This window comes from Haplochromis burtoni, unplaced genomic scaffold (assembly GCF_018398535.1).
Source record: "Haplochromis burtoni strain Fernald_Lab_line unplaced genomic scaffold, NCSU_Asbu1 Contig_369, whole genome shotgun sequence".
Classification (NCBI taxonomy): Eukaryota; Metazoa; Chordata; class Actinopteri; order Cichliformes; family Cichlidae; genus Haplochromis; species Haplochromis burtoni.
The window spans coordinates 513,814-526,424 of record NW_024582730.1 but is presented as its reverse complement, the minus strand read 5'-3'; the positions used below and the strand labels follow the sequence as shown (position 1 = coordinate 526,424).

The 12,611-nt window shown below is 37.1% G+C and overlaps 1 protein-coding gene across 1 annotated transcript in view; it reads left to right on the top strand.

Annotated features, from left to right (window-relative positions):
* The first annotated feature begins 2,644 nt into the window (after window positions 1–2,644).
* rragd (ras-related GTP binding D) overlaps window positions 2,645–12,611 on the top strand; it is a 53,628-nt gene continuing 43,661 nt past the window's right edge. Inside the window, exons 1-2 of the mRNA XM_005943518.3 lie at window positions 2,645–2,910; window positions 5,796–6,091. Coding sequence (XP_005943580.2) covers window positions 2,715–2,910; window positions 5,796–6,091 — 492 coding nt within the window. The 5' untranslated portion in view covers window positions 2,645–2,714. The remainder of the gene's footprint in view (window positions 2,911–5,795; window positions 6,092–12,611) is intronic.

Below are 12,611 nucleotides of genomic sequence, written 5' to 3'. Positions count from 1 at the left end.
CTTTTTCGGTTATCATGTCTCTGGTCTTATTCACATTCAGAAGCAAATGGTTTCTACTTGCCCATTTCATAAAATTATCTAGTGCTCTCTACTTCTCATGCCCATTACTAATACATCCACTGCAGAGTCATCAGAGTACTTCTGTAGGTGGCATGACCTGAAGATGTCCTGAAAGTCTGACGTGTACAAGGTAACAGCACAGTCCTCTATGGAACTTGTGTACTGTACATGGCTGTTACGTGTCTGCAGGCTGCATCTTTTCTTTCCCTCTCCCTTTGCTCACCATTTCCCCAGGTCCACAGACTGCAGGCTGGTGTCAATTTGGGGATCTCCAGTTAATTAGAGGAAGGAGGCTTTGATTGGACAAATCAGGAGTGCACACCCTGATAAGGAAACTCACCTGTGGCTGGAGGCGGCTCTGTTAGTGATGGGATTTCTGGCTTTTTTTTAGAGAACCGGCTCTTTCGGCTCCCAACTGGCTCTTCAGGTTGTTTTGTTGCTTTAATTAATTTATTATTAACAACAATATAAAATTATTGCATTACTCATGTAAAAAAAAGTGGTTTATTTATATATGTTTATATATAAATATATACAGTGGCCCCTAGAGGCAAAGCACGTACAAACTCCAAACCACATTTCTAGCGTAACTGAACTTGCAAAACAGAGCTACCTGGATCACTTAAATTACACAATTGAAAGCATATGTGTATTGTTTGTATATTTATACACAAGCACTCATATAAATAATTTTAAAACAACAACAAAAGCTCAACACTGCCCCTAGCATCCTGGAGCACTTCTGTTGTGTTTTGTATGTGCTTCGGAGTTCGTACGTGTTTTGGAGTTTGTACGTGCTTTGTCTCTGGGGGCCACTGTAAATATACTTTTATTTATTCACTCCACATAAAATGTAATAAATAAATCATATAATAAAAAAAACATCTATTCACATTTCAACTTTTAACAATTTAAATTTTCAGCTTTTTGTTAATTTCTAATTTAGTTTCATTCATTTCATCATTAACTTGCACTCGCACTACTACACTGCCATTTTAACCATTTTAGGTTCAGGCCATTAGGTGGCACAGTGTACTTGTGGCAGGATAGTGCTAACATGTAAGCAAGCTAGAAGACTGGCATCCTTGCTGGGTATCCAGTTAGGGAAGCAACACATTAATAAGAGAATTCTTGGTAAAACCAAAGTTACGTTCCCTAGTAACTAGTTACTTTGAAAGTAACGAGTAACTTGAAGTAACTGAGTTACTTTTGATAGGAGTAACTAGTAATGTAACTAAGTTACTAATTTAAAGTAACTTACCCAACACTGGTAAAAACACAACCAATACAGCCTTTGTTCTCACAATTGATTGTCCACAAAAATCAGAAGAGAATTAGGAAAAAAGGTTTTTAAATATGCTGCCCCTGTTTTCTGGAATAATCTGCAGAAGGAACTGAAATGATCAGAATTGCTTACCTTGGGGGAGTTTAAGTCCCTCTTAAAGTAACAAGACAATGAGTCTTTTACTCAGTGTGATTGTTTTTAATGTTGCTCTTAATTAATCTGTTATTGTATATTGTTCACATGTTTGTATGGGATATTCTATTTGTTGTGTACATGTTTTTGACTTTTGCTGCCATGATGTCAGGTCTCTCTTGGAAATGAGAATTTTTATCTCAATAAGATTTTTTTTACCTGGATAAATAAAGGACTAATAATAAAAAGAATAAAAAAAATATTATTGAGTTGCTGTTTTGTAATTGGCTAATTAGACATCTGTGTTAATGAGAAGTTGAATAAGTGTCCCCAATAAAGTGGACAATAAGTGTATATCCCCCTCTTAACTCTTTGCTTAGCTCTACAGCCCCGTTCTGTCCTCCTTGGCTCCTCACAGGTCTGGTTCCATTCAGTATCACTGATGTGTTCAGTTGGTCCCATGTGAAAACAATTAGGTTCTCCACAGAGACAAACAAGAAACAAACAATAAGACTCAGAAAAAGGTGTAAAAATGAAACACATATTTAGTAATGAAGGATAAATAGGTTGATGGGAAAACAACAACAAAACACACACTTGGCATGGTGCTATTATTATTATCATGTTTTAATAATAATGGATTGGATTTATATAGCGCTTTTCTAGGTACCCAAAGCGCTTTACAATTCCACTATTCATTCACTCACACATTCATACACTGGTGGAGGCAGCTGCAGTTGTAGCCACAGCTGCCCTTGGGCAGACTGACAGAAGCGAGGCTGCCATATCGCGCCATCGGCCCCTCTGGCTAGCACCAGTAGGGTAAGGTGTCTTGCCCAAGGACACAACGACGAGGACAGAGAGAGCAGGGGGACTGAACCAGCAACCTTCCAGTTACAGATGAGCTTCCCAATCCCCTGAGCCACAGTCACCCCAAGATGGATGCAGCTATTGTTTCACAGCCATATACATCTGAACATCATTCAGATGTCTTTTCCTTCTTACTCTAATGCTTTGCTTTCTTTTAATGTGTAGACCTTTTTTGAAATAAATAATAAAGCAAATCTTAAATAAATATTTATCAGAAATGTAATTTTAATTTGCTTCTAAATACTTTACTACAGTATGAGACGGAGTGTTGTAAAGGTACCAAGACTAAACCTAGGCTTTGACACCTCCCTGCTTGGCTGCGTATGCAGCGACTGGAGGCGGGGACCGCGGGTGAAAGTTCACCGGCATGGCGCTCACGTATCAGGTGAACGCTGTGGGAAAGCTGGATACCACGAGCAGTTTGAATCCAAAACAAAACGTCAGCATGACCAGTGAGAAAGTTTCAGTCCTGTGCGGAGAGGAGGACGAAGCTCTGGAATATGACGACGACGAGTACGACCTGGAGGCGTTTTCTGATGCCGACCTGAGCTGTGAGGACAGAGGTATGGGATTTTAGCAACTTCACTGCTTTGGAAGGTCACACACTCGGAAAACGGGCTGTTTTCTCTACAATCGTGGGCGTAACTAGCGAAGTTGTGTACAGCATAATAATGTCAACTGTGCACACCTACAGAAGTGCCAGGGGTACTGGCATTTATCGACTGCGCTTCACTTGTTCCACATGTTGTCATGTTAGATTAAATACAATTAAATAGATGAAATGAATTTGTAATAACACCCCATGAAGACAAAGTTTCAAAATTCTTGCAAATTAACAAATCATATGGAGAAATCTAAAAAAAAACTATTGCAAATGATTAAAAAACAATATAAGAACAATATAACAATATAAGGTGTACAAAAATATTCACAACTTTTGCTCAAGTAGAACTACTTTTGCAGCCAAGTAGGAGTAGAAAGACTTTACAAAGAAACAAAGGAAAAACAAGAAACCTTCAATTTAAAGATAATTCTAAATTAAATAGAAACAGCTCTGCACTAGCCTAAACCGCGTTAATGAGGGCTCCTAACAATAGGCTACTATGGTCCACTCTCCATCATGACCTGGCACACTAGTCCCTGACTTAATATCCAGTGGCTCCTCCCACTCCTTGAAATGGCTATTAAATACCAATTAGCAATTAAAAAAGTAATAACAATGATCAATGTGTCATTCAAATATACAATACAATACAATGCAATACAGTTTTATTTGTATAGCACATTTATAAACCAAAGGTATTTCAAAGTGCTTCACAATAATACACAAGATCAAAATAAATCAATTAACAAAATACAGATCAGGTACTAGCACAGACAGAAGGGAGGCACTAATAGACAAGAAGAGTGAGGTAAAAAAAAAATAGGTATCAGACCTCAGTTCAGAAGGAAGGTCAGTTCATAGATACAGAATATCAACTAAGAAGTTAAAAGAACCAGTAGTGAAATGAATTAGTTTAGATGCAATAAGGGCACTAACTGGTCAGGAAGGCCAGGTTAAATAAGTAAGCTTTCAGTTGTGATTTGAAGGATTGGATAGAGTCTGAGGCACGAATAGAAGCGGGGAGCCTATTCCAAGGATTAGGTGCAGCTGAAGCAAAGGCATGATGGCACGAGTAATTGACCTGATGATCTTAGCGCTCGGCAACATACAGATAAAGAGATCAGTGAGATAACTGGGCGCAATGTTATTCAGAATTTTAAAAGTGAGTAACAAAATTTTAAACTCAATACGATATTTGATAAAAAGTTACATGAACCAGTGTAAATCAACAAGAGCTGGAGTAATAGAATCAAATTTTCCAGCACCAGTAAGAAGGCGAGCTGCAGCATTCTGAACAAGCTGTAGCCTATGAAGAGGAATGGATTAGAGATCAACGTAAAGAGAATTACAATAGTCTAACCTGGAGTTCACAAAAGCGTGGATAAGTTTTTCAAGGTCCCTGTGTGGTAGAGGTGGGAATCACCATACATCCCACGATACGATATTATCACAATACTTAACGCACGATATGATATTATTGCAATTTTTTAAAATATTTTGCGATATTCAGATTCTGTACATAAAGTTAACTTTATCAATATTCATTTTATCTAATATCAAAGTCTCGCACTCAGTCTTTCTCTCATTTCAGTCAGTTTTATTGTTGACAAACTGAACGGTTTGTATTACAGTCTAGTCCAACTTAACTGAATGCAACCATCTGGTACAATTATAGCTATTCTGAACTATGCAATTTATGAAAACTATGCAGCCCCTTCAGCAACTGAAGAATTTGAAAGTAAATTAAAACAAAATATAATTTTACATTAAATAAAAAAGTTTTAAACTTAATTAAAATAAAACATGTCTTAAATTTAGTTTATTGCTGCCAAAAAAACAAGTTAAACACATTTGGACAGTGAAGGAATGTCAGGATTCTTGCTCAGAAAAAGGATCAACATGCTCTGAAGTCAGAGCATGTTCCATTCCACAAAACCTTTTTTTGTAACAAAATATCGATTTCTGCTGTCCCTGTATCGATACATTATTAGCAAACAAAATATCACGATACTACACAGTATCGATTTTTCCCCCCACCCCTACTGCGTGGTATATAACACTTAGCTTTAGAAATCTGGCGCAATTGAAAGAAGCCAGATTTAATATAAATATAATATAATAATAAGTTAACAGTGGGACTATTGACAATAATTCTCTAAATGTTTAAAATCAACAGATTCGTTAACCTACATCCCTCCTTCATAATAGATTTGGCAAATTCCCTCCCAGGAACTTTACCATAAAAGGAGTCCAAAAAGACCCAGACTGGATTAGCAGTTCCTGTTTCATGACTCTGTACATTGTACATCGTTCCCTCGACTGTAAATAATCTCTCAGTTCCTGCTGCTGCAAAACATCTCCACAGCATAATGTTGTTACCACCATGCTTCACTGGAGGGATGGTATTGGCTGGTGATGAGCAGTGGCTGGTTTCCTCTAGACGTCGTGCGTCTTTGCCTTTTGGCAAACTCCAGGGTGTAAGATGGTAAAATGTGAAACCAGTGAAGTGCTGTGAATACTATATTGATATACTGGAAATATATTGAAGTGTCTAACGTCACCCATCTCTGGTGGAAAATGTACTGAGATGTGTTGTAATGTTAATTGAAGCAGTTCAATTTAAGTTGTAGATTCAAGCTGCTCTTCATATTTTTGGACACCAGATGGCACCGCAGAGGACTGTGTTGAGAAGCTTTGAGTAATGACACCTTTTTCAATACAAGTCTCAGTGTTTCAGAAAGCTTCATTTGGCCGTCACTAATTAAGAGTACCGTGCGCACCAATCTTTAGAACTTGTCTAATTTAGAATTGCTCACCTAAAGGTTTCCCTTTGCTGTTTTATAGCTCCAGGCTTCAGTGATTCCGTGAATGGTGTGGTCAAACCTCGTATTTTGTTGATGGGCTTGAGAAGGAGTGGGAAGTCCTCCATCCAGAAAGTGGTTTTCCATAAAATGTCTCCCAGTGAGACTCTGTTCCTGGAGAGTACTAATAAGATCTGCAGAGAGGATGTCTCCAGCAGCTCCTTTGTCAGTTTCCAGATCTGGGACTTTCCTGGTCAGATTGACTTCTTTGACCCCACTTTTGACTACGAAATGATCTTCAGAGGCACTGGAGCATTAATCTTTGTCATTGATTCACAGGTCAGTTCACAAGGAAATACAGTGAAACAGTATATACTATATACTGTTGTCATGTTACCATAATAGCAAAATGTGATTAAAAGTTTTGGAAATGGAGCAGTAAAAATCCAAAGCTTAACAGATTCACATTTGGCTGATTCCCCCATCCAGGACCTCTGTGCACTGTTACTTTTTCAGAACAGCTGCTATTAGGGCTGTGAGATATGACAACGTTAAACACAAGTCTATCGTTTCATATTTAACTCTGTTGTTTATTTTGAGCTATCATAGCAAACTGTTTACTGCAGTATTTTTTTCATTTAGATGACTGTTTGCAATAGTCACCTCGTCACCACAGAAAGACCAGCCAAAACGAATCAAGGAGCTTGTTTGTAAATGAGCAGCCACCAGAACAGAAAACTGTACTGTGCAAATTATGCAGCGTACTGGTCCCCATACTGATGATCGGCTCTGCTCTGTGGTAAAATCAAATCTGATTGTACCACATCATTAAAGGCAAGAGAGAACTGAATGGCAGTGGAAGGATTAATAAGAGGGTAATGACATGCTTAGTATACTGCTTAACTTTAATGATGTTTTCAGAATTTGCATATGTGTCATATTATTGTTTGTGGTGATACCATTATAAATGTTTATGTGATAAAGGGTCATTCCGGTTAATCAGAGATATATTATGATATGATATTCTACCTGGAAAGTAAGGTTCAGTGGAGTTTTATTTATATAGTGCCAAATCACAACAACATTTGCCTCAAGGTGTATCATAATCTAAGGTAACTCCTACAATAATACAAAGAAAACAGAAAACTTTCAGGGAACTTTTAGAACAGCAAATGCATGAACCAGTTTTTCAGCATAAATCTGAAACATATATTTCTAATTTTTGCTATATTACATAGATAAAGGAAAGGAGTCCTATATGTTTGTTTAATGTGTGCATGACTTGTCCTGACCAAAAATGCCTCCATGATTCCTCACAGACCACAGTGAGGCCATCCACAGGAATTATATGGCGTGTGAGATTTAAAGTAATCTCAGTTTTGTCCAATTTTATAATTAGAAAATTATATGTCATTCAAACCTTTAGGTCTCTAAGGCATGTCCATAATTTAGTTGATTTGTCCTCTGTCTTCCTAAATAATTCTAAGTGGGAGACATCTACATTGCAATGAAAGTATATGTAGTATTTTCACACAACATTAACCAGTAGAAGCATATATAATGTAAAAAGTATTGGTCCCAACACGGAAACCTGTGAAACTGCATGGCTAACTTTTATATATGATGAAGAGTTCTTATTTACATGATAAAATCCAAATCTCAGTTAGATGGGACTCAAACCTTTGCAGTGCAGTTCCTATAATACCAACACTGTGTGCTAATATACACATATTGCTAAATATATGCAATGTTTGGTTTTCTTCCTGAATACTATCAATGTTTATATTTACTGCGAGAAGAAACGGTAAAAACGACGTTTTATAAGGAAAACGCTCGAAAGCACTCTCTGTCTGTGAGCAAAAACAAAACCAAAACAAACCCACCCACTATTGGTGGAAAAATGTACCATGTCGACCAATCAAAAAATGATATGGCAACATGGAATTTAGTTGTTTAGGAAGGGGGAAGTTTTGTGACAGATTTGCGACGTTTAGCGCAAATCTTGTGTAGTTAGTGTGTAGTGTAGTCAATAGTTTTGTTGTGTGTGTCAGAGCAATGAGGCGACTGCTGAATGTTACAGGTGTTACAGGAGTCATACATCTGAAGGAATGATCTTGGTGGGAGGTGATTTCAGTTGTACTTTGAAAACAGCTGTCGCCAGACTCCCGGCACACAATGGCCCCAAATCCAAAAAATCTTGTAGTTTATTTATTTATTTATTTATTTTCATTTTTTATTTTTGGGTTTTACAGTTTACGATGCAGGTTACAGGCATTGATTAACACAATTTGCAATAGACCAAACAAAACAGAAACACTGAACAATCGGGAGTGACCAGTAGCCAGATTATTGATTTTAAGATTTGAGAATTAAATTCGGCTTATGTATATTGGTGTTTTGGACCCACTTATCCCAGCACGACAAAAAACAACTTACTCTGTTATTCACATATGCTGTTAACTCCTCCATCCTATAAATCTCTAGTGTTATTTCCCACCACAATGATAAAGTTGGTACATCTTGTAATAGCCATTTCTTTGTTATACATTTTTTACTTGCAACTAGCAAGGCACTTAGTAAACATTTATCTTCTTTAGACCATTCCTGTGGCGTACATCCAAAAAGAAATGTTTTCATTCCAAAAGGGAATGTACAGTTGAAAATTTCTTGTAGTGTTTCGTGAATGTCTTTCCAATAAGTCCTGATCAAAGAGCAGTCCCACATTATGTGAGCGTGGTGTGCTCGTTGGTGTCCACATTTTCTCCAACATACAGGGGGATTCCCGTCATAATGAGTCTTTTGACAAGGGGTGATAAAGAACCGTATCATAGTTTTCCATCCAAATTCCCTCCATCTTCGTGAGGAAGTGCATTTCCATTGTCGTTCCCATATTTGAGTCCATTCATCCTTTGTTATATACACTCCTCCCTCCTGTTCCCATAATATCTTCACATATTCATTTGAGTGAGAAAGCTTATTTGTAAGAAATGTATACAAAAAGGAAATATGTTTTTTATTTACGTTGCCACTATATGCCTTTTTAAGCACAGCTATCAAATCTACATTAGTGTTCGACGCCACTCTGATTGTTGTCTTAATATGTCTTATTTGCAAGTATCGATAAAAATCCTGCTTTTCCAGATTGTATTTTTGTTTCAATGTATCCAAACTAATTAAGTTCCCATCTTTAATCAGACTATCGGATGCAGGTAATCCTTTAGCAGACCAACTTTTAAAACGTGAGTCCAATTTATTTGGGGCAAAATCAGAGTCATATGCATACTATTTAAATAAAGCCAAGTCCTGTTCCAATTCAAATTCCCTCATAACATTTCTCCATACATTAAGTGTACATTTCACCCAAGGGTTGTAGACCTTGTCTATATATTTTTGAATGTTTAAGTCCATCAGGACAGCTTGTATTGGAAAAGAAAAGATGCTCTCCTCGATATTTTTCCATTGTGCTTTATAGCTTATATCACACCAGTTAATCACAGTCTTCAACTGAGCAGCCCGAAAATAATTTTTTAGTGATGGCAGCCCCCATCCTCCTGTCTTTTTTTGTAATTGTAAAGTTTTAAAACAAACCCTTGGTCTCTTCCCTCCCCATATAAATCGTGATATAATTTTGTCCCATTCGTTAAATTGGCTTTGATCAATTTGTATTGGTAGTGTTTGGAATAAATACAGTAATCTTGGCAGAATATTCATTTTGATGGATTCAATTCGTGATCGTATAAAGTTAGAAAGGGAATCATGTTCCATCGTTTGATATCATCCACTATTCTCTTCTGTAGGGAACCAAAATTCTCCTCAAATAATTTAGTTAGGTCTTTAGGTATGACAACTTCCAAGTATTTCAATGATTTTCTTGCCATCTCATTGGATATTGAGCAACCAAGTGAGCTGGGGGGCTAAAGTTATAGTTAAGTATTTGAGTTTTGGACATATTAATTTTATACCCAGAAAGTTTCCCAAATTTTTGGCATAGATTCATCAGTTCAGGTAGGGAGTTATGTGTTATGTGTGTTAATATCTCATCTGCATAGCAAGCAATCTTATGTTCCTGTTCTCTAATGTTTATTCCCTTGATGTCATTGTTTTGTGTGATTGATTGTGCCAGAGGTTCTAAGTATAATGCGAATAAAAGTGGAGACCAAGCGCAGCCTTGTTTATTTCCTCTTTGCAGAGCGAAGCTATTTGAGAGATAACCATTAACTTTAATTCTTGCAGTAGGGTTAGTATATAATGCCTTCACCGTATCAATAATTCTATTATGTAAGCCAAATTTGTTCAAGACTTTGTAAAGAAAGTCCCAATTTACAGAGTCAAAAGTTTTTTCTGCATCGATACTCATAAGCATGTCTTTACTTTTAGATGTTTGTGTCTGATTTATTACGTGACGAGTTCTGCGTATATTGTCCTGTGTCTGCCGATTTCTTATGAACCCCGTTTGGTCATTACTAATTAGGTTGGGTAAAAATTCTTCCATTCGTCTGGCAATTATAGAGGTAAACAGTCTGTAATCTATGTTGAGGACAGAGATGGGTCTATATGAGCCACACTCAATTTTGTCTTTGATAGATGATAGCCTCATTCCAACTCGGTGGGATTTGCGCTTTTTTTTAACACCCAGTTGAAAGTAGAGAGTAATATAGGGATCAATTCCTGTTTAAATTCCCGATACCACTCTGCGGTATAACCATCGGAGCCTGGCGACTTGTTTGTTTTTAATCTATTGATGGCTTTCATGAGTTCAGTTTCTGTCACTTCCGCAATCATTATTTTATTTTGTTCCTCATTCAAACTTGGTAGGTATAAAGAATTCAGAAAATTGTCAATTTCGTACTCGGCTCCACCTGGAACCTTAGCGTATAATGTTTTATAAAATGATTCAAAGGCTTCCTGTATCTTACGTAGATTAGTCATCATGTTGCCAGTCTCTGGGTGTTTAATTTTAGTTATAGTATTCTCTGCAATTTTCTTTTTAAGTTTCCATGCTAAGATTTTCATTGATTTTGATCCACATTCATAATATTTCTGTTTCAAATATAGTAATTTTCTCTTTTTCGCTTGTGTATTCAGCTTATTTATTTCATTTCTGATCATTGTTAGTTGTTTTAGAGTGCTGGTTGAAGGCATTTGTTTATGCTCACTTTCTAATTGTTTTTGAGTCTTTTGTAATTCTGCCATTTTTTTCTCTCGAGCTTTTTTCTGAAAAGAGGCAAATGCTATGATCTCCCCTCTTATGAAAGCTTTTAATGCATCCCATAGTATTGGAGGTGACACTTCTCCGTTATCATTTGTTTCAAGGTAATCTTTGAGTTCTTTTATTACTTCTTTCTTAAATTTTACATCTTTAAGCAAAGATGAGTTCAATGTCCATGTTGATGTTTTGGGGTATACGTTTAAATCAATTGTCAGATACTGTGGTGCATGGTCACTTATGTCTATTGTACCCATCTCACATGATTGGATTTTATCCCTATCTTTTCCAAACGTCATGAAATAATCTATCCTTGTATAAAGGGAATGTGGAGCTGAGTAATGAGAATAATCTCTCCTTGTAGGGAAACGATTTCTCCATACGTTAGTTAAATCTACCTCTTCAAAAAGTGCAGAGACTCTTTTATACAGAGTACTTGATTCCGCCATTCTTCTATTAGAGCTATCTAAATCCGGCCGCAGGCGAATATTCAGATCGCCGCCACAAATCAAGGGGCCTTGGGTTTCTGTCACCATTATATTAATAATTTTTTTAAAGAAACTCAGGTAACTTCCTGGTGGTGCGTAAACATTCATTAATGTAACCAGATTACCATCAACCGTTCCCCGAGCCAGTATAAACCTCCCCTCCTTATCCTTAATTTCAGACAACTTTTCAAAATTTAGATCCCTAGAGATTAAGATCACCACACCTCGCCTGCGGCCAGATTTGTATGATGAGGAGAACATGTTTGTAAAGCCCATTCTCTTGAATTTTTCATGTTCTTTATTAGTCAAGTGGGTTTCTTGGAAATATACGATTTGTGCTCGATCTTTCTTCATTTTAGTTAGAATCCTGCTTCGCTTAATAGGATTTGTAAGCCCATTTACATTAAAAGAAATAACCTTAACCTCCTAAGACCTGAACTCTTTCATGGCATGCATTTTTTTACCTGATTTTTGTTTCTGAGAGAAATGAGATCCACATATGAGGATATTAGCTTTAAATTTAGAATAGAACAGATGCAGTATAATGTCCTCATAAGTGAATATCACGCCCTTGTACAGCAAAATTTTGTATTTTTTGTCTAGACATCCCAAAATGTGATGTCCACATATGTGGATGCCAGGTCCTAGGAGGTTAATCCCTTTGGCACTCATTTTTCATAAAATGAAGTATCAGAACTTGAATAACTTATTGACTGGTCAACTCCCTCTGAGAACCCGAACAATGAACAATAATAACTGCTCAAAACCAAACAGAAAAAGAAAAACGTGATTCCAAGGTTGGGGTCATTCCTATCAGACCCTGGCACATATGTTGTGTAAGTCCCACCAGCAGGGGGAAGCCTCTCCTTGCTAAAGGATAAGGCCCCCTGATTTCTCCTTTAAGGTGCATTTCTCCATCATCTCTCTGATAGTCTTAACTATTCATCTAGTAAGGGTGAAGGTATCTATTGTCTCACCCACTTTGACAGAGTAGTATATCCTCATTGGTCTCCTGTAGTGGAGGGGGAATGCCTCCTAAAAATCTGAAACTGCTCACGAATGGTTCTTTCTCTGTGCCCCTCTTAGTCGCACCGCTGCGACATCCCCATCGTCTCCCACACTGAACTTGACAACTGCTCCGTTAGGGTTTGCTTCAGTGTGACTT